At 38.9% G+C, this 22,861-nt stretch overlaps 1 protein-coding gene across 3 annotated transcripts in view; it reads left to right on the plus strand.

The window, feature by feature from the left end:
• LOC131781894 (uncharacterized) overlaps positions 1-22,861 on the plus strand; it is a 71,570-nt gene that overhangs the window by 25,271 nt on the left and 23,438 nt on the right. Inside the window, exons 11-14 of one of the 3 annotated variants that reach the window (XM_066166915.1) lie at positions 14-802; positions 1,258-2,530; positions 3,515-3,771; positions 4,365-4,626. In XM_066166915.1, coding sequence (XP_066023012.1) covers positions 14-802; positions 1,258-2,530; positions 3,515-3,771; positions 4,365-4,626 — 2,581 coding nt within the window. The remainder of the gene's footprint in view (positions 1-13; positions 803-1,257; positions 2,531-3,514; positions 3,772-4,364; positions 4,627-22,861) is intronic. The other 2 variants (XM_066166918.1, XM_066166916.1) reach the window with 2 other exon arrangements.

The following is a 22,861-nucleotide window of genomic DNA, read 5'->3' on the forward strand; positions in this document are numbered from 1 at the left end:
TTTGTTGTTTCAGAAACCTGTGCATTTCAAGTACTGGCAGCAACTCGAGACAAGTGGTGTCCTTATGATGGAGCTTGTTGATCACATTTTTTCCCCTCTTACTCAGCAAGGCGTTAAGAAGGAAGACATCTTGGACATGATGGAGCAGTTTGGTTTGATTGCCAAATACTCACCATCCCCGGCTGACGTTAATTACTTTGTGCCATGTCAACTGAGGTACTCACCTGACGAGCTTTGTAAAATGGAGCCATCATCTACGGATCCTTGTCCTTTGTATCTTCATTTCCAAGAAGGCTTTGTTCCGCATGGTTTTTTTACTCGCCTTGTTTCAAAATCGGTTGCTTGGTGTGGTGCAAATGGATCGTCACAGCCTCCAAAACTCTACCAGAATGGTGCATGGTTCATTCTTGAAGAACGCGTCATGCATGACATGATTATGATTTGCAAAAAGAAGTTCATAAAAATCCTCTTGAAACAAAGAATTACGAAGAACGTAGTTGCAGTTTCTAATTCAACTTTGGTAGAAGTTGCTAGAAGTGTGCGATTGTTTATGGAGAGCACTTTAGAAAAGATGTCGCAGGAGTTCCCATACCTGAGCAGGATGCAGCATGAATTTTGTGTTGAATGCCCCTACTGTCAGCAAAGCGGTCGCAAGTGCGTAAACCACAACGAAGTGTCCTGTGGAGAAGAAGACTGCTTACACCTGCTTGAATTAAGGCAAGGACAGGATTTGGTCTGTATGGAAAGCATGTGTAATGAAGTACTAACAGTTCCTGGACAAGATAAATGGTTGTTGAACCAGGTATAAAGCATTCTTTTTATGTATTCGTTCGTAAGTAGTAACGGAAACCAATTAAGAACAGCTTATGATAGCTGCAATGATATTGTGCCATTGTGCGATGGCAGTCGTATGAATCGGAATACCCAATTTAGAAAATCTTGGAACAGATTGAGATTTAATGGTGTCATAGAAGGATCTTGCTTCATCGAGCTCCTAAAGCAATTCAGAAATGGATATACTGTATGAGATTGTATGTTTTAAAATTGTGTAATTACCTTTTTGGTTGATTCAAGACATGTATGAACGCGTTCAACCAGTTCGCTTCCTTCCGTCTGGTTTATAATTTCTTGATGGGAAAAAAGAATATTTTTCTCCAACAGAAGTAATTTTTTTTTGTGAAAAATGTTTTATATACCTTACTTGGAAAATGATATGCTTTTCCTTTACAATAATGTTTTTGTGTCATTATCCAAAAGGGCTTGAATCCGTCAGAAATAAGAACCTCACAAGTTGCATCAGGGCGTGGTCACCCAGCAAAGTGCCACAAAACTTTGAAAGTTACTCTACTGGCCAATGAGTGGAATTCGTCAAGGGGGGGTTTGTCCACCATCAACAGACACCTTGCCATCCTTATGGCCGAACGTAATGAGGTAGAAGTCACTCTCTTGGTCCCACAATATGCTTGTTCTGAAGAAGAGAAGAGAATTGCAGAAAGTCACAAGATTGTCATCAAAGAAGCAGAGAGACGTCCAGGCTACGACTCTCTTGACTGGTTGAGCTTCCCTCCGAAAGACCTGATAATTGACGTGGTCGTGGGTCATGGAGCCAAGTTAGGTAAGCAAGCCCAAATCATTAGGGAATCCCATAGTTGCCAATGGGTACAAGTAGTGCATACTGCGCCTGAAGAGCTCGGAATGTTCAAAAACTATCCGAGAGCCATTGCCGAAGGAGAAGAGAAGACTACAGCCGAAGTAGATTTGTGTAAATTGGCAAATCTAGTCGTACCAGTAGGACCCAAGTTGACGGAGGCCTACTCTGCCCATCTTCGCTCATGTAAGAAGCAGCAAGATATTATGTCGTTCACTCCTGGCACGTTTAAGGAGTTTTCTACTCTAAATCATGCCTCAGTTGACTCTGTAAAGTTTAGGGTGTTGATCTTTGGTCGTGGTGACCCTGAGGACTTCGGTCTTAAGGGGTGTGATATCGCTGCTAAAGCAGTAGCGGAACTGAAAGACAACTCCTACCATTTGATCTTTGTGGGTGCACCTAATGGCAAACAGGAGGCAGTTGCAGACGAGTTTGTGCTGAAAGGTATTCCTAGAAGTCAGCTGACAGTGAGAACGTTTTCGCAAAGTAAGGAGAAATTGAAAAATTGTTTTTGTGAAGTTGATCTCTGTATCATGCCATCCCGGACGGAAGGGTTCGGCCTAACCGCGTTGGAAGCCTTGTCAGCTGGTCTTCCCATTCTTGTAAGTGGAAACTCGGGTTTCGGAGATGCACTGCGCACAGTACCATGCGGCACATCCTTTGTGGTTGACTCTGAGGACCCGAAAGCGTGGGCTAAGGCAATTGATGGTGTCCGAAAGATGAAGAGATCACTGCGTCTTAAAGAGGTTGAACAACTCAAGACATCATATGAAGAGCAGTTCAGCTGGGAGAAACAATGTGACCTTCTCGTTGATTTGATGTGGAACAAAGTTCATGGCGTAGGTATGTTAATACCTACGTGGAACAAAGTTCATGGCGTAGGTATGTTAATAATTTTTATATTTCTTTCCGTAGACTTTTCTTTCGTTGTGTTATCCAAATGTATCCTGCCATTGATGTGAATACATTTTCTATCTCGGAATAGGTTTCTAAAACACAGCATGATTGAGATCTTTAAATGTTTGTGTATAACGCCGATGTTCATCAAAAAGGAAACGATTTGTACAAACTGATAAGAGTGAGAAAGGAACAAGCAAAAGCAAAAGAAACGTCTAAAACCACTTTTATCCATCACAAGTTTAATTAACTTTCTTGATATAAGTGTATTACCAAAAGTTAATGCTTGAGCGGGACAAATGTCATATTGTCTTTTAAGCTCAGGTTAAAAGTTATCTACTCCAGTTATTCACAAGCAATAATTGCTTTCGTTACAGCATAATTATTTTTTTAATGAAAAAAAAACCTAGGGATGTAAAATGTTAACTGGCAAGTCTAGACTATTACCTGCGACTTCCTATTCCAATACTGTTTATCGTTCTCGAATCAGAAGACAGCGTTTGCTAAATAAATGAAGTTATTGGCCTGTCTTCCGAACTCCTCGCCGTACTTTTAGTTGAAAGAGGAGCCTGGCCCTCTCAGTGAAGATTTTGATCGATTTGTGTTCTCATGAAATTTTTCCCATACATGATCCTGCTAATAAGGAAAGATTTCGTTCATTTGAGAGTAGCGCCCTCCATGAAACGAAATCATAGTACCCCGTTGGATAAGTGTCTCTCTCAGCCCTGATTTGGGCGGATATGGCTTCACTAGCAGTGAGTACGGGGCTGAACTAGATCATATACAAGTTTCACGCAGCTTTCAAAGGTGATACCGGAAGAGTTCCCAGTGGGTGAAAAAATATTCACGGTGAACTGAAAATTCGGTCTTTAATATGATGGATTTTTTTTCTCTGTCATAACTGAGACTTTCTCTTCCATCTACATTGTATGATTCTAGGAAATGCGCCTAAAATTATTTTACTTCCAGGGGTGCTTGAGCGAACCCTCCAGAATCTTCAGCGGATGCAACTCTGCGCAAGGACGGTCAACGACAACACTGCCTTGACAGAGAAGTTAGCGACGATTGCATCAGATAAGGGCTTCAGAATTTCTGACAATCAAGGGTCAGGAAACTGCATGTTCCATGCTCTGTCAGAACAACTAGAAACCGTCAAAAGAATCAAAATCCAACATGGCCAGTTGAGACAGTCTTTAGTTCAGTACCTCAGGGAAAACCCAAAACTGGTGAGTTGCTGTAATGCTCAGAAGTAAATGAACTAGAAGTTCATCAGTAGTTTAATTACTGTATCTATTTTTCTCTCCGTTACATGAAGTGCCTCTCGTCCTTGCTGGGACACCAGTCACTCTCACACCAGATATCTTCAAGTATTTTTTCACGTTGGCCTTAAAATTTCTTCACAATTTTTCCATTCGTGTAGAGAGGCACTTTGACAGTAAGGTTTCTTCTCCTAGAGCTCGATAATACAGTCACTCTATATAAGATTGTGTCGCAAGTTTGTCTTAGCTTTTGCTGTCTACCCACTGCGTTTGCTTAAAAAGTTATCACATACTTTTCTACTGTAAAGAAGTTAATTTTTGGGGAGTTTTCCTTAAATTGTGCTCGGCCCTGTTCAAAAGCTATTTGGAATTCAAGTATTGATTGTTGTCTCTTCTTACAGCCGGATGGAACAGATCTCCGTCACTTTGTCCATGAAAAAGTTATCACATACTTTTCTATTGTAAAGAAGTTGATTTTTGGGGAGTTTTCCTTAAATTGTGCTCGGCGCTGTTCAAAAGCTATTTGGAATTCAAGTGTTAATTGTTGTCTCTTCTTACAGCCGAATGGAACAGATCTCCGTCACTTTGTCCATGAACATGAAACATGGGCTGATTACCTGACATACATGGAACAAGATGGCGCTTGGGGTGATCACCTCATTCTCTGTGCAGCAGCAAATTGCTTTAAAACGTGCATTCATGTGGTCAGCAGTATACACAATGATGTAGAAATCAGGCCACATGGCCCTGTTGACGAAAGCAAGCCTCTAGTACTGGGACATATTCATGAGATACACTATGTCAGTCTTCAACCCTTACAAGGTAAGAGTAGAAAAGCACATTACACGTACTTTTCAATTTGAAAATGATGAAGATCAATTAATATCCCTCGCGAAATTCGAAAACCTTATGTTTCCTACGAAAAGCGCCAGCTTCGTGGAAGGGTCAACCCTCAAACTGTTAACTGTTCTAGGATCACTCCGATGGTTAGTTAGTTGATCTTTCTCAGAGATAACTGTGAGAATGAACCAAACCTTCCACTTCCTTGCTGGAAAAACACACCAGTGTATTTAGTAACTTGAAATGTACCATTGTTATCATTTCACGAGTCTCACATAATTATTTAATAAGCTACAAGCTATACCTTCAGTTTTTGTTTCCTTCTTATATATTTCAGTGCTTTTTAGAAATTAAGGGGAGATCTCTGCAAGAGTGGTCCAGGGCATTTCGCATCGGAAAAAAGTTTTCCCTTAAACTTTGCCCGATAAACTATCTTTGGTAACAAGTAAATAAAACCACATTAGTTTCTGGAAATACCTCAAAATAAAATTTTTAGAGCTCTCAAAAGTCAAAGCTGCAAAAGGCCTTTTTTTTGACCTCTTGCGAAATCGAAAATTTCAAAAGTTGAATAGCCCGGTCCTCGTATCACACCGCATGCAACAAAAAAATATTTTGTATTCTTAAAGTGTGTGATATACAAGGTGTATAAATGCATTTCAATTTTGATATTCGTTTATTCAGAGGCTAGTCGTAATTTATTTAAAAACACTCGTTGGACAGCTTTCTGAAATTGGTTAAAAGTACTCTTTCTTTCTCGATTGATATTGCTCAAGTCCAGACCAGACCATTAAAAACTCCGCTTGATTTCTGCCATTAAGATGTTTGGCTGCAGAAAAATATAAAAACATCTTGCACTTATTGATTTTCTTCGCCGAGGTGACTTCGAACTTTTAGCGATATTGCAAGCGTGACAGCCGATTATGCAAATTAGTTCATTGAGCAAACTCCGACCGTTTTAGGTGAGTAGCTCAATAAATCTTAGATTTTAACCATTTTAAGTAGAAAATATAGTAGGACAGAGCTTTAAAACCACACCGATTAATACTTTAAGCATTTTAAAAGGCCAAAATTTGACAAATTTTATTATCTCGTGACGAAAGACGTCAACAACAACGTATCGAATATCATAATTTGATTAGCGCCCGCAAACTCTTTTTTAAAAATTTGGCTTCTGTTATTTCATATTTGAGTTCTGATGGCTTACGCTATTCAAACCTGGATGAACATTTCAAAACCAAACTACAGGATTCTATTTAGTGTAACCGGCGATAACAGCACACACTGAAATACACCGTGACCAGTGACTCTGTCACGTAATTCCATCGTGTAATTGTCCTGAATACTTCTCACGTCTAAATAAAGCAGCGATTTCTCGGATTTCTAGCTGAAAGGGAAAAAATTATATTTGGTCGTCACATCTGTCTGCATAACAGTCTCTGTTCATAAGTTTGAAGAGTTCTTGTAAAAAAAGATTCGCATTCGCATAACGGGTGGACGTCATAACTAGATAGCATAACAACTGCACTCCGAAATCATTTCCTCCATTTTTGCAAGAGGTGCTGCATTTGTATCTTGCGTTTTGAATGCGAGCTCAAAATGTTCGCATATGTCTCTTCGCATCTTGACTTTGAGACTAGACAACCTTGCTTCTCTTGCCAACGAGCACACATCATAGATATCAAACATGATTGGATGTTTCAATCTATCTCATCCATTACTGTGTTCCTCGCCTCTCTCAAACACCCTTCGTCTACATCAGACGCGGATGCTTCTATCAAGTGGTCGTCTGCGTCGGTGACATCATCCGATTCTTGTTGTATTTTAGATCGCTGTTTAAGGCACAATCTCGAGAAGAAACCCTGAATCTGTATGTTGGATAACCACTCTGTTCTATCGAACATTCTCTCTCCATCTATTGTGCAAGCAGTTCGCATATCCTTTGCTACTTTCTCTGGGTTTGGTTTCTGCCAGTGTCTCATCCGATATTAAATTTCTGTTTCAAGTACTGCCTGACGTTTTGCGAAAGCCGTTCACTTTCACCTCTCTTATGAAGAGCCCATCCCATGGGAACCTTTGATGTACCTGTCAAGGGTTCTGTGGCCACTGCAACCAGTTCAGTCGAACTTTCACCCTCTAATGACAATGACGGAAAGTAATGAACCCACTACCTCTTCACTTTGTCATTAAGACTTTAAGTCATGCTCGCAGGGACAGGACTTACACGATGAACTAGCTAGTTCATATGGAAGTCAAGGTCGGCCTGGGTCTTAAAATCTTCATCGCAACCAGGTTCAGGGCATTGATAGGAACTACCGTCGTTGCCATCACTGCTTTCTCCTGCTGATGCAGTTCGTCGAGCAGTAGTGGGGAAAAATGGAATCTCCTCCACCAGATCCGTCATTTATTCTGTGGAAAAATTGCAATTTTAATTTTACCGTATAAACTTTCCAAGCCCAACATTAAACGCTCTCCAAACGCGCAGGCCCTCTTGTGTAAGTTGCTGAAAGTGGCAATCTTGATAGCCTACTGTTGTGATAGTAACCTGCCTCATCCGATCTTATAAAGGCCTTTTTCATTCCTGAATTTCGTAACTTTATGGTGACAAAGAGATTTTCTAGGACTGACAGCACTGAAAACCAGTCTTTTTTACAGCTGTTAAGGTGTACGTATTAGGTTACTTCCAGGCTTTCCTCTTGTCTTACAACAACGCTACTCACATGCCAATTGATTTCCCTCTTGGGAAACCATTCTGCTTGCTTTTCCCGGAACTTCATCGCTATGAACTTCATTGTCCACTCAACTATTATAGATGCTTCATCTCCCTCTGAAGTATCGACAATTTGCCGCTCGTACTGATCCTGGTTTCTGCTCTCAGGATATGCCGTCTCCATTCAATGATCTTAGCGGCAGCATTTTTTGCTTCATACAGATAGTCTTCCGCTTGAAAACTACCCAATTGCATTGTGTACTCAGAAATAGCGCCTTTTACTTCTTCAAGAACACTCTTCAGCATCTCACAATCCTCACACTTCGCGTTGTGACTGTGACTGCATACTTTCTGAACGTCAGTGTCACCAGCATGGCTCAGTGCAAAGACCCTACAGTGATCGGCACATTTGCTATCGTCCTCTTCGCAGTGATTACGGTATGTAGTCTTCAAATACAACTTGCTCTCCTGAGGCCTCTTCCAAACTTCTTTACACTAGTCCTTTTCTGCTCCCACGCTTTCCAATTCGTCTATAATTTGGAGAAAATCCTTGAAACCATCTGCTCCATCAGCTGCAGTATCGTGTAAACCTCTATAGAACGCCATACATCTTAGAAATGGCCTTTGACATTTGCAAATTGACAGAATACCGGCTCTTTAGCCCTTTGGAATTGCTACCAAGGTGTGTCGGATACTGGCACGCTGAACTTTGGCGCCAGAACTTCCCATAAGTGTGCCTATGTTTTGCGCAGACCCACATTTTGCCATAACTGAGTCTTCTACATCGAACAGGCCAGCCCTTGCAAAGATAAGCTCTCCTTCTGTGAAACTCTCTTTTGACAAAAGGATTAAGCAGAGATGACTCTTTATTGAGTCAGTACTCTGAGGCAAGTTAAACAAACCGGAAACTCCTCGTGAGTCTCCGAACGAAGTTTCTGAGGAGCGCGACTGAAAACAAGACTTTTTTGGCGAATACCCCCTTAAGAATTTAGTTTTATTAATCCCAAGCAAACCAGTACCGAAAGAGACATATGAATTACAGCTAATACAATTACGCACTTTACAGTAAAGATATAGCTAATTGTTGGAAAAACGAGGTCACACGTAACGTAATAATTTATTTCCTCAAAAATCGCGGGGCCCTTTTCCACAAGAACTCCCTAGAGTACTGAATAGAAACTTTCATAAAGACAGGTGTGCAGACAAAATTTCTCTTATTCCTGCCGACCAATATTCGGATCCAAAAGGCGATGTTATCGCTGCTTTATTAAGAAGGGAGAAGCAATTGAGGATAATTACACAATTGAATTATGTGACAGTGGTCACGGTGTATTTCAGTGTGTGCTGTTATCGCCGGTTACACTAAATAGAATCCTGTAGTTTGGTTTTGAAATGTTCATCCAGGTTTGAATAGCGTAAGCCATCAGAACTCAAATATGAAATAACAGAAGCCAAATTTTTAAAAAAGAGTTTGCGGGCGCTAATCAAATTATGATATTCGATACGTTGTTGTTGACGTCTTTCGTCACGAGATAATAAAATTTGTCAAATTTTGGCCTTTTAAAATGCTTAAAGTATTAATCGGTGTGGTTTTAAAGCTCTGTCCTACTATATTTTCTACTTAAAATGGTTAAAATCTAAGATTTATTGAGCTACTCACCTAAAACGGTCGGAGTTTGCTCAATGAACTAATTTGCATAATCGGCTGTCACGCTTGCAATATCGCTAAAAGTTCGAAGTCACCTCGGCGAAGAAAATCAATAAGTGCAAGATGTTTTTATATTTTTCTGCAGCCAAACATCTTAATGGCAGAAATCAAGCGGAGTTTTTAATGGTCTGGTCTGGACTTGAGCAATATCAATCGAGAAAGAAAGAGTACTTTTAACCAATTTCAGAAAGCTGTCCAACGAGTGTTTTTAAATAAATTACGACGAGCCTCTGAATAAACGAATATCAAAATTGAAATGCATTTTATACACCTTATATATCGCACACTTTAAGAATACAAAATATTTTTTTGTTGCATGCGGTGTGATACGAGGACCGGGCTATTCAACTTTTGAAATTTTCGATGTCGCAAGAGGTCGAAAAAGGGCCTTTTGCAGCTTTGACTTTTGAGAGCTCTAAAAATTTTATTTTGAGGTATTTCCAGAAACTAATGTGGTTTTATTTACTTGTTACCAAAGATAGTTTATCGGGCAAAGTTTAAGGGAAAACTTTTTTCCGATGCGAAATGCCCTGGACCGCTCTTACAGAGATCGCCTCTTAAAACAGTATTTTTTTGGAGAGATCTTTTGTAGTTTGTTTGAAAATATGAAAACCGAACAAACGTCCGGAAAGCGAATAATGTATTCATTTATCTGGTTCTTAAGCGATATTAAGATGTGCTATTTGTATTTGAACAATAGTCGCTTGGTAGGAGAACATTGTAAACCATACGCGCTTAATTAAGAGGTATTCACGAATCACACTTGCTAAATGAACCTGAGGACCAGGGAAGGTATTGTTGTGAGGACACTTGCTTCCCACCATTGTGGCTGGGTTATATCCAGGACCTTGCTTCTCATGTCGGCTGAATTTGTTGTTGATCCGCGCCTTTTCCCTCGGCGTTTTTCTTCAGGTTCTCCTTGTTTTTATTCTCATTAAATTGACATTCCGAATTCCAATCACTTTGCGGAAAACCATACCCTGGAAATGTGAAACTTTTGTTCATTAATTTTGATTTGTCTTTTCTTATTGCATTTACAGGCTAAAGTTAAGTTTGACGGCGGCTATGGCTACAAACTAGAAAGACCTTCACGAAGAAACAGAAGGCAAAAAGATAAAAATTTGAAGTTTTAGGAATTTCTCTCACGAAACTCTAGTTTTAGCCGAAAAGAAAGCTTTAGACGAGATATAGCTTTTAGGAGGTCGTAAGTTTTTCGGTTTGGATGAGCTCAAGTCACTGAATAGCTATCGAGTTTTCGTGGTTTGATTGAAATTTTGATATAGAGTAATTCTTAACTGTGTGTAAAAAGTAATCCCGTACTGCTTTGGTTTTCTTTATTTCGGTCTGTGATTGGTCTAGAAACTCGCACAATGTGCGAAACAAATCAGACGCCAAACGAAAAAGAATCGTCACTGGTCATTTGCCCCCAATTTCTGTAGTTTGAAACCTCATTGGCTAATAACGATGCAAAACTTCGTCATTATCGACTGTTCTTATTACTTTGGTTTTTGGTTTACGCTGGCCAATTGGAAATTGCTCCAAAAAGCCATGAATCACTAATTGCAATTTTTACTCCTCTCATCGCGAATTTCTGTTCAGCAACTATGGAGCATCACTCATCCGGGATATTCTTATGTCTTAATGGTTCATTGTACTTTGGTGCCGCCGTTATGTGTTCACTTCTACCAGCTGAACTAGACGGTTTGCTCTACACTGTAGTGCTTGGAGTGATACACGGAAGTGATTTATCTATTTATTTATCATTTGCCTTTATTACATATTAAAAGGGGAACAAAGCTAATTTGCATAGCCTTTAATACATGGGAAATACAAAATAGGAAAAGGAAAAGGCGAGGAAGTTTGAAGAAGCCATAAAGGCTTCTAAGTGAGGCTCCCTCTTTAAATTAGAGTTTAAGTTAAACTAGAATGTAGAACGTAATTTAACAAGTGTAAAGTAGGAATTACGGAAGTCGTGGAATGCAGTACTATGGTGGTTGTCGATCACTTTTGGTATCTGCCTTGGAAAAGAACGCCAGCGCTCTGGGGAAACTTTCGAATTCCTCACCGTGAGAGACTTATGGCGGACAATGCTATCATGAGTATGATGTTTAAGTCTGCCGCCATAATACTCTGTTAACGGCTTGTTATTATTTACTCAATTTATTTACTTGCAAAGCGATTCCTTTTCAAATTTGCTAATGTAGTTTGCCATTTAGACCTCAGTTCCACTGATGATTGAGTGGCTTTTTTACAAGTATGTCTCTTGCAATTGAAACACGTTATCAGAACTGTATGCACTAGCTTTGTGGTTTAATGGTAACTATTTAGATGCTATATATTATCAGTTTAGCAAGGATCTGCCACCCATATCAGATGTTCCCTGCAAAATCCCCTTTTCTTGAAATCGGAGATGTTTGACAACCGAGTTCGAGACTGAGTAGAAAGCTGCTAAGTGTCCAACGTATGCTTTTAGTTAGATCCATTAAAGGATTTGAATGAAAATTTCCGGTCATTAATTCATCCCCTGTCAACTAAAATTTCCATCAACCTTTGTGTTCATATACATTTGTAAAAGTAAGCACCAAAATTTAGTATTGGTAGAGTATCACTGTTCTGTACTGTACTATATATTGAAAAAGATGAATACACAATGAAATACAGTAAAATAAAAACATTAGGACATATAAAGATTTTCCTTTTGTTTTCTGTAATCTCCTACATTGTACTTTCCTTTCTCGAACATGAAACAACTATCAAAGGAAATTTTTGGGAGAACTCAGTTCAAATGGACTGAAATCTCTAACGAGGCTCAAACGGAAATTCTTGATTATATTTTCGAAGATAAATGAAATGTTCCTTGGAGCTATGTGTTAACTATTTGATTAAGCGCTGTCCTTAACTCCTTGCCAGGAAATAAGTGTCCGACTTGGAATGTGCTTGTGTTAAAACATGTCATCGGTGGATCTAGGGGAGGCTTTGGGTAAAAAAAAAAAAAAAAAAAGAATTGCAGAAGGAAGAAAAGCCAGCAGGGTAAGCGACAGAAATTTGGGCCCCTTAACCTATACTCTTCAGTGTTAGGTGGTATTTCTTCTTTTGGGGACTAAAATTCAGGAGCCACACCGGATTTTTAAGCATCTATTCGTTTAAACTAGAATATGGACTTACCATTTTTTACAATGGCGCCTGTTACATAAGCTGATATACCAAAATTCGCCGTCTTTTACAAGACAACTGGGGTATTGGATTTTTCTTGAAATTGCCATGAGTTAGGGCGGCATATCGCTCTTCGTAGAGTTGATTAACTTCTTCGAATAACCTTTCAAACAAGAAACACGGTAAATTTTGGGAACGACAAAGTAATTTAAAAATATTTTTTTCCGTCTCGTCTTGTTCTTATTCTCATATGAAGCTGTATGTAAGATGCGTGTCAAATATGGTCCTTAAAATGGCGTAGCTCATCTCTGTGGCCCAGTGGTAAGACATCGGAGCGAGAAACCAAAAGGTTTGACGTTCGAGTCCTTATGAGGACTGTCAATTTTTTTTACTTTTGTCCAAAGCTCGAGACAAGACGAATGAACATCTCCACAACCGTTCAAATGTAGCATACCTACTTCTTTTTTTTTACGTTTTTTCAGTTGTAAGTCCAAGGACTACTGCAGCTCGATGCGCAGTGTGGCCGGTCACTTAGTCAATAACAAATAACCCAGTGTCCATCTTATTTTTATCTTGTGTGATTGAATGACAAGGCTTTTAATCCATTTTGCATACCTTCAATCATGGTTTTCCCTCATTAGATAATAACAATGCTTTAATTTCTTCATAATTTTTCCTTCAACAGCGAGTTACATTTTTTTATTACCTTTGCGTTCTTTTTGTCACGCTCTCTTCCTTAGAGAATAACAAACAATTATTCATTTATTTACGCAGTACTTGTTTATGTATTACGGACATCTGCTTTTGATGATATGAGCTATTTTAGAGTTTCAGAGTAATTTCGTTGTCAGATAGAATTCCTACGATAATCCGTATTTCACACTTAATTCAAATTCTTCGGGGTTGTTGTGCTCCGTTACAAGCTTGTGTGACAGTCGCCGATATTTCCGGTCGTGTCCACGCTAAATCACACGTACAGTCGACCTTTTCTAACCGGTCAACTTTTTATTAGGCGGTATGCTGTCAAAGTCCTTTAGGAAGCAGTAGTGGTCGTCCTTTACAAAGTCCAAACAGCCTGTTGGTATCGTTTTCCTCTTTAATCGAAAGTCCTCTTAAGTGAAACCTCTCAATAAAACTAAGAAAGATGAATAAAGTGGGAAAGTTTCGAAAGATACTGGTGCTGGGTCGGTGGAGGAGTATAACAAGATAATTTGGTTTTATCAATTGAGGCCACCGTGGAAAACTTCGAAGGTGACGTTTCAAGCGTTGACTCTTCGTCAGAGCAAAACTTCTGCCTTTGTTTTATTCAGTTAATTTCCCCAGTTTGTCTCAAGCTAAAGGTCAAATGGCTGAACTACAAGCTCAAACAAATGGCAGACCAAGGGGAAGGATTGTCAATCTCGTATTGGGTAGGTGAGCCTGACAGGGTCGCCTTAACTTCTGAAGCCGATAGTTAACATGGAACTTTAATATTATAGTGAAAAGATGTATTTACAGAGGGGAGGGTCTCTAATTACTTTAATCTTTAATTTCTGAGATTCTAATCAGACACAATTGGATACACATTTTACTTTTAGTGGGCTAGAATTGAAATTGCAGTGATGCTGACATATATTCCAGGGGATGTGGTGTTTATCTCAATCCAAAATTTTTGGAAGCGAAAAAACTACACAGCCTGGGATGGAGTTAACAAATGCAAAGGTTAAACACTTATCTAAAAAGACGCTCTTTAACTATTTATTTCGTAGGAAATTTCAAAATACCTGGTTCTCTTTCAATCTCTCAGCAAAATTTACGACATAAACTGTATTCCCCTAGTTACGATACTGTCCTACAGTTATGAACGCAACTGAAGTGTGTGTCAATATACCGATAATTTATTCCTCTTGGTGATAAATACTATAATAGATATAATAATTGCACGAAAACAACAATTGCAATCCATACATTTTAACAAGGAACATTTTATTTTTCATCATCAGAAAGCTCAACTGATATGGTTGTAGCAACTATATCCCAAGTAATCAGGGTCAAATCTTCATTTACATAGAAAACAGGATTAAAGGACTGAAGCGCTCCACTGTAACGGCAGCTACTACCGATTATTTTCAATGGGGTAAGAGGTAAATTAGAATTATTCAGCATTATAACTTATTTTAGTGGCAAACGTGGCCAATAGTAAGTAAATATTGAAAAATTGGGAGGGGAGGAGCATCTATACTTTGTTTTTTCTATTTCGGCAAAATATTTATTGGCATTTCGAAAATAGAATTTAATGTTTTATATCAAAATTCTTAGCAAACCACGAAAACTCGATGGCAATTTATCGTGACAAAGCTTATACAAATGTAAATAGCTATGTTTAATCTAAAGCTTACGTTTTCAGCCAAATATATAGTCACGTGAGAAAAAAATCCTAAAAATTTCGCAGTTTTCTTTACTGGTTGCCTTGTGATTCTTCGTGAAGGTCTTGCCGACTTATAACTATATATGCCGAAAATCGTTCCTTTAGCCTGTGAAACAAACATCAAAAGACTGCAACTAGAAAACATACGAAGTAAATAAAAAAGCATTTAAAAGAGGCGCATTAAAGAAATGATTCTACATCTAGTGATTGGAATTGAGGATGTCCGTTTAGGAGGGAGGAAACCCAGAAGCTTGGGCAAAACACTCAGAGAAAATGGCTCAGAAAAAAACAAGTACCGAAATCAAACTCAGCCAACATAAGACGCAAGGTGTAGGAAAATAAACCGGACCAGAGAGGTGCATGTTCTTTCACCACTAAACTTTTCCTCTTTCCGATGAACATGAAGTCGTTTCGATACAAGAGAGTTGTAATAAGCGGACACCTTTCAATTTAACCTTGTAAAACATTGCTTCACTGCTAATGAACTTTCGTGAGCTAAAAATAGTCTTATTTGGTAAGTATTAAAAAGAAAACAGATATTTTAATATCTAATTTGGTGTTCAAACATTTTCTTCCATTTGCTATCTTTTCAAAAAGATAAATAAATAAAAAGAAAACATAAATCCTCATTAACACTGTTGTAACTTCTTCATACCACTGTGAAATGCAACACGAAAAAAAAGAGAAGGTGAAATTCGTAGCTTAATTTCTGACGCTGCACGACTTATAAAATGATAGTATTACTAGACTTTACGTTACTTAAAATACCCGCGTGTCGTGCCAGCAGGGAATCAGGGCGTTTGGTACTTTCCCACCGTTAAATCTAAAAAAAATCGACTAACTAACCATCCCAGTGATTCGAGAATAAGAGACATCACCGCTAGTTCATTACGCGAAAAATGCAGTTTTTGAACTGCGCTACGGATGAAAATTGATCGATATCTTCATCATTTTTCGGTTGAAAAGCGCGTGATGTTTGCTTTTCCCTTCTTACCTTGTATGGGTTGAACATTGACATAGTGTACCTCATGAATATGTACCAGGTTTGCTTTCACCAACAAAAGAATGTGGCCTAATGATGACATCATTGTGTAGACAGCTGACCACATGAATGCAAGTTTCAAAGCAATTTGCTGCTGCGCAGAGAATGAGGTGGTCACCCCTAGCGCCATCTTGTTCCATATATGTTAGGTAATTAGCCCATGTTTCATGTCTAGGGACAAAGTGACACAGAAATGTCTTGAAAGCCATTTTCACAACCACACAAAAGATGTATCCATCCATATCCATTTTCCTCAGTAGTACCCTCTCACAATTTGTTTTCATGCAAAATACAAGTTTTAAACCCCCGGAAAATACTGACCAAAGATACAAGGAAAAGCTTGGTGTGCTTTCATTTTGGTACCAAGAGGAATTAGGAAACGAACTTTAGCCGGATAATTCAGATATTTCCTGACAAATTCAATCATTAAGGCGAAAACGCCGGCAAATGTAATCTTGCCTGGTCTTGCCCTGGACAAGAAAATGCCCTCGACATTCGTGAGATACCAGACATGATGCGGATTGTACCATTGCTGTAAACTGTGACATATAACCGTCACGGTAAGCTTAGTTTTCCTTTCAGTGCCAGCGGTTTCTCACTGAAGTTTCATTATATTGGCCGGCCAACTGTGAGTGTTAGAAGAAAGAAGGCTGAGGGGGGGTTGGGGGGGGGGGGGTTGGGGGTGCGGGTGGGGATGGGGGTGTTCCAGGTTCCTTTAAATATAAACCCACATCAAATCCGAAAGAATTCGCTGAATGACGTGGAAACTCGTGGATAAGACAAAAAACTTTCGTTTAAAAAGCCAGCCGTTATCCTGGGAAAGAATTAAAAGATTAAATTGTCATAAGTATCTTTTTTTTTTACTATCTTGTAGCTACTCTCACTATGGAGTCGGTTAAGACAGCTGAAGTGACGCTGAGAGGAAACGCACCAGGAAATTACATCGCGATGAACACCAAGGGAGAGTTGTACAGTACAGTAAGTAAGAGGGGTGATTGTTTAAAATTTAATGTTCCACAATATTCAATTTCTTACACTAAGCGGACTCCTAACCAAGGGCATGTCTCCTTCTTCCAGACAATCAAGCCCCAGCTAATGTGAGGAGCAGTAACGATTCGGTCAATTTGTACTTTCACATCTCAAAATTATACACGTTTTCTTGTAAAAGTGGCAACAGAGTCTTTGATCCTAATAAAGGGAGAAACCAAAGGGCATGAGTAAGACCCCTCGATCCAGCCAAAAAAATACGGTAAAGAAGTCGCGATCTCCCGCCATCCAAAGGGACTACGTCCTAGACAGACGATAAAGAGATAGGAGACTGTAAATCTTACCTAACTATAAATTAACAATAAGTCTTGATCGCTCGGTATTTTCTCCTATTTGTATTCGATCTTGTCTCATCGTCACTAACTTCATCTTATTTTCAACAGAATAGTCCAACTCACCCGGAGTGCGTCTTCAAAAAGATTTTTGGAACGAAGTACAATTCTTACCAATACACATTGAATCCTGCCTGGTACCTAGCTCTGACAAAACAAGGCGAGGCGAAGTATGGGCCCAAAACTAAACCCGGACAAAGGGCCGTTGGCTTTATAGCTGAATGACCTATGGACCGAATACCAAGAAAGCTTACATGTAATTTGTAATAGACCCAATAAAAAGATGTACAAAATGGAGTCTGCATGTTTTCTGCCTTTTTCGTGTTTTTCGTTTAACTCACAACTCCATATTGACGTTCTGTAAAGTTTTCTTGAGGGGGAGAGTTCTTTAGTATCAGAGACCGTTTGAACAGGTCCCTAGTGTTGGCTCTTGTCCGTGTTTCGAAGATTTGCTCTGAGTTCCAAGAGTTTTCCCTTTCCACCCACCAGCCACCTTAAATAAAGACGAAACGTCTTTCTTTTTTTTTTTTTTTTACAACCATCATCTTCAATTACGTCTGTCAACTATCCTCTTTGTAAGAACCTGTTTCGTGCACAAATGGCGCAGAACAAAGATGACATAGAAGTAAAGAGAATAGGGGCCTGGAAAACAGTCGGAAAAACAAAGGACAATCAAACTCTAGTCCTTATACCGAGATAAACTTTCATTTATTTATTCAACATTAGAAAGCCTTCAGATTAAGGTCCACTCATACAGGTTCAAAATTAATTACCGGAGGTACACTGAAACAGTGTGATAAATCTTTCGATCTGTGTTCATGATTGTGGTCCTAAATATTGGATTATTCGTCCTTTTTTATCTTTCAGTCAATTCGTCTCGGAGTAGTGTGCAATTGTCCTACAAATTTCGCACATCACGCATGGGTTCAACTGAATCGGGTTCGTTCATTTGGACAATCACTTTGGCTCCTTGTCAGTACTATGGTCGCCAAACCGCCGATGAAAGGCGGAACTGACTTTTGACAACTGGAGTGTTCATTTGCTGTTTAGGCGAAGGTTATGGCTGTTTTTTTTATTTCTCGTTCCAGTATAGCCTGTATACGGAGGTAAGAGGTGGTTGATGTATATTAAGCGTAATGTAAGAAGTGCTGCAAAGTAAATTAAGATGCAACCGATTTCCTACTTACCTACCACTGAAGAATTTGACAATTGAAAATCGTCAGAGTATTTTATTTGATTTTGAGTTTCATTTATGTTCTGTTATATCAGGAGAGAAAGCGGGTAATTAATTTGCAGCAATTTGGAATTTATTGACTGAAACTTTCTCTTCAAGGGGAATGTTGTATTTGATTAATAGATTTGTAGTTCAATCGGCAAAGGTACCAAGTCATAACAGTCAGCTGATAAATTCCGCACAGCTCCATAGAGCGACTTGATTATGCATATACAGCTGCAGCTCTTGGACAAAGTACACAACGACGTAAAGAATAAGTTGCCTTCGGGACTACGGGGCTTTACGGAAATATCTGTTTTCCTCTTTAAGAGGGAATGCTGTGATATCAATAGAAGGTTCAATTTTCATTTGGCAAACGCACCACGTCGTAAAATTCCGCGGATAAATCTTAAATTTTGTAATTTTAACCAGTTTTCAAATATGTCCTATGATTAAGAATCTTTAAATGAACAATTAATCGTTTGTCCCACAATCTGAGAGTTAGGCTAATAATCGTGTATTGATCGTGACATTTCAACAGCTTTACTGCTAGTCTTTGTCAGGCAATGAGGTTGAAAGTTTAAGTTACAACTTATAGCATCTTGGTTTGTTGTTATTATTGGTGTGTTTTGACTTGCTTTCATTGGTGCATTTCAATCTCCATTAGAATTCCGACTATTATATGTTGTTTTCTCATAGGCCTGCTTTGTTGCCGATTGGCTGTTGTGCTTTTTGATAAAAAGCATCTTTTGTCACTTAATCACATGTTCCTCTCCATATGAGTATAGTAACTGGCTTGTGTGTTATTTGCACTTGAAAACCGCAACACCCTGAAATCTCAGGCATGTGCAGATTACATTACTTTGTAACACTGCCTAAGAAAAGGAACGCGGGCTCATGCCGAGAGTTGTTTGCATCGCTAGCCGACTCGCCGACGATGGCTCCTGATGGCACGCAATAGAGCCACGACAGCCAGTTTTCTTGTGAAAATCACCCACTAGCCAGAAAGAAGCGGACAAAATTTGAGAACTATTCTGAAGAAATAGAAAAAAAGCAGCGTTGCAGTGCAAGTGTGCAACTTTTTAAGTGAAGAAAAAGATCAATAGACTCGAGAGAGAGGGTAGGGGTTTGAGGTCCGAAAACCCTAATCTAAAAGAAACAGTCAAAACCATACAACGCAGTCTCGGTAAGTGTTACTTCAGGAGGGAATGGAAATGCAAGTACTTGCAAATGTCTAAGAATATTACTGCAGATTGCCTGAGCTACCAATTACGGTGAATGACTGTCATTCCCATTCGGAATTTTTGGCGGTTGCAACTTGCGTGATCGTTGATGACACCATTTAAAAATGATTTTAATCATTAACTGATAATACTCCCACCGAACAGAATGCAAAAAAAAACAAAACGAAACAAAACAAAACAAAAATTCTCGTGTATAAAGACAAAGTAGTCGATATGGCCGCATAGTCAGTATTTTCAGGCTTTTCCTTGCTTAACTATTCAGAGTGCGATTAACGCAAGGGATGTAACGCGCACTCAAAAGCAAAAATATTAAACAGTGGACTAAATTCCCTCCCTCGTACCTAAGAAAATAAATGTACAGGCAAGTTAATTTTCAGATCATAAGGACGCGTATCATTAAGTGTCATACAGTATCGAGAGTTTTACGAGTGAGGTTTTAAGGGTTTGTGTCAGAAGTTTTAATAAACATGGACAAAGCTATCTGCGCACGGATCGCCGTGGAAACGCAATTGTCTCGGTTATTCAACCTTACAAATCCCGTACAATTGTGATAACAATTTTTTGCCAAATTTAAATTACACATTCTTAATATACCCAATCGATAAGATTTCCAGTAAGACACTTTTACTGTGTATTCTTTGTTTCAATATGCCATCTGAAATCAGTTAACTTATTTCAATTGTGTAACCTTTTCATAATTTCAGGTTTTTTAAAAGGAAGGAACATCCAATTGAAAAAGGATATGTTAAGGCTTCAAACTCAACTTAAAAAGTGTCAAAAAAATCTGACTTCTACTGAAAAAAAAGTAAAAACAAGTCAGCAACAAGCTAAGGGGAACAAGATCTACTTCCTCAAAACTGAAACAAAAATTGCAGGGGAACAGTGAAATTGTCAAAAAGGGGTATTCCCTTGTGGAGACATTTGCTAATGGTCACAGGGGACACAACCAAAGAACCTTGATGTTTATGGCTTATGTTAGATACATGCAACATGCATCTTTGTTATTTTTATCAAAAGACACCTGTAGCATTACATCTGATTTTCAATATTTTGTTCAATTGTAGCCCCCAACAAACTGACTGGAATGTTCACTTAGGTGAAGCTAACAAACTAATTTTATGCAAATTCCAAGGACAATTTTCGTTTCTGGAGCAATGACTCCCACAAAGGAGGAGAAGAGAGTCAAATAGTGTGTGTTCACACCAGGTGTCCAACAGAGAGCAAGCCATGAGCTTATGTCCTTGCAAATAATCTAAAAGCAAGCAGGTCTGAAAACACCAGTCTGCTGTAGATTACCATGTTGTGAAAAATGAATATAATATTACCAATGTTTTGAGGTTGCTTGGGGACAATGCCTCTACCCAAAAGGGAAAATTAAATTGTCTTTTAGCTAACAATGCTTGAATTTTTAGAAAGAAGATATTTTTTTGTAGGATTCTACTCGCATGTACTAAACATTAAGCTGAAAGGTATGTGCCAGGCCTGGTTTGGGGTCAAGTGTGACATAAGCAACCCCTATGTTTTATAATTACTCTGTAAAATATCTTGGCTCCATCATAAGCATCCAAACCAATACAAAGTTATGTTAATGTTTCTCTTGGTATTCTTTTTAAAGAGCCACCCCTTCCTCAGACATTCATTGACACAAGGTGGACATATTATCATGAAACTCTCTACTGGTATCTCAAGTATGTTAAGCTTGTTTACAGCTTGCTGAGTGTCACCTTCGAAGATTGCCAAAATCAAATGGCCACCAGACTATTTGGCAAGATGTCATTAAGCTGAGCTCCAGTCCTATGATTCAAGTTGAAATCAAGTTTTTGTTTGAATTCCTCGATAAGTTTATCATCCCATCTCTGAACACATCCCAAGCTAGTGATGCAGAACTTGGATTCTCCAGTGGTTACTTAGCACAGTTATGGTCTGCAACTGTTCTGAAGCACCATGAAATGTTAAGTGAAATGTTGATGTCTCCATCAGAATATTTTCCTTTAAAATCACAACAGGTGAAGATGTTACTGAAGGCCCCAGCAGCTATTAACCATTTTCACAAACAAGTGCAGAGGCCAATTTTACAAGTAGCAATTAAAGTAATCAAAGATCATGGAGCAGAGTGGTTAACTTTTCCTAAGTTGTTTGGAATGGGAGCTGAACAGAGATACCAAAGTCCTTTCTGGCATTTGCTTTTAAAGCTTCTTGAAATTCCAGTCAGATCTGAAAGTCAACAAGAAAAGACAGAGAACAATCCATTTCATGTTCATGGACAGAACATTCTCACATGGTGTCATGTAAGGATAGAGTTGGATTAATTAAATGGGCCACTCTTTGGAAATTAAAGGAACTGCAATTTCTAGGTGAAATTAAAGAAATTGCTCTATCACCACAAGGCTCACTCATAAGTAAAGAGGCCACTCCAAACCTGTTTGAGTTCTATGCCAAGAACATTTTCAGTCTTCCAGTTAACAATGTTCTTGCGGAAAGACATTTCAATCTTTCTCAACTGTATCTTAATGATAATAGGTCAGAGTTATCAAAACAGGCCTCAGCCACATTTGTTGGGAACATTCTGCATAGTGGAAAAACCAACACCAGGACCACAGAAGTGGCACTTGAAGTTCGCGAAGAAAGAATGAAAGAATATGCCCAACTACTCACCACCACTTTTTGCAAGAGGCAAGAAAGAACTTCAACAAGATTAGAGAGAACAGCACACACGGGCCACTTATAGTAAAGGATGTTTACCCTAAAGCTTGGATAGAAAAGAAAGTAAACAATGACCTACCATACATGATTCAGTCACTAGAGGCTGATGGCCGCTAACTTAAACTTCATTGGAAGGCTTCTGCCAAGGGAACATCTGCACTGGAAGGACAGAGGTCATTCAACCCAACAGTAATTGAGGGAGTTACCAGTACACCTGATGGACAAATTCCAAAACTCATGCAGCTAGTGGTGCTAAAGGTGTGGAACTATGGGATTATGCCAGTTGTGTCTTCCAAACGTCTTCCAGCCTCCAACTTCTTGTCTTGCCACGTCACACATGTCTGTACATATTACACCATTGCCTGCACATAAAGAATAGAGTAGTCATGGGGGTGGCTCAGTAAATTTTAAACATTTTAGATTTGTACATAAGAATTAAGTTTCACCAACCCACACTGCATGAATTAAATTAATCTCAGCATGAATGTGTCTTTACAAACAGAGACACACCTAATAATAATGTTTCAACGTCACATGTTAGAACTAACCTGGTAAAAGCACATCATATATGCCATGTTAGTAAAGTGAACAAAGCTTAATATCTTAGCAGGGTTTGAGCCAGGCCGCGCCATTGCGCCAATCCCGCACTGCAATTGAAATT

The sequence above is a fragment of the Pocillopora verrucosa genome, chromosome 5, assembly GCF_036669915.1.
Source record: "Pocillopora verrucosa isolate sample1 chromosome 5, ASM3666991v2, whole genome shotgun sequence".
NCBI lineage: Eukaryota > Metazoa > Cnidaria > Anthozoa > Scleractinia > Pocilloporidae > Pocillopora > Pocillopora verrucosa.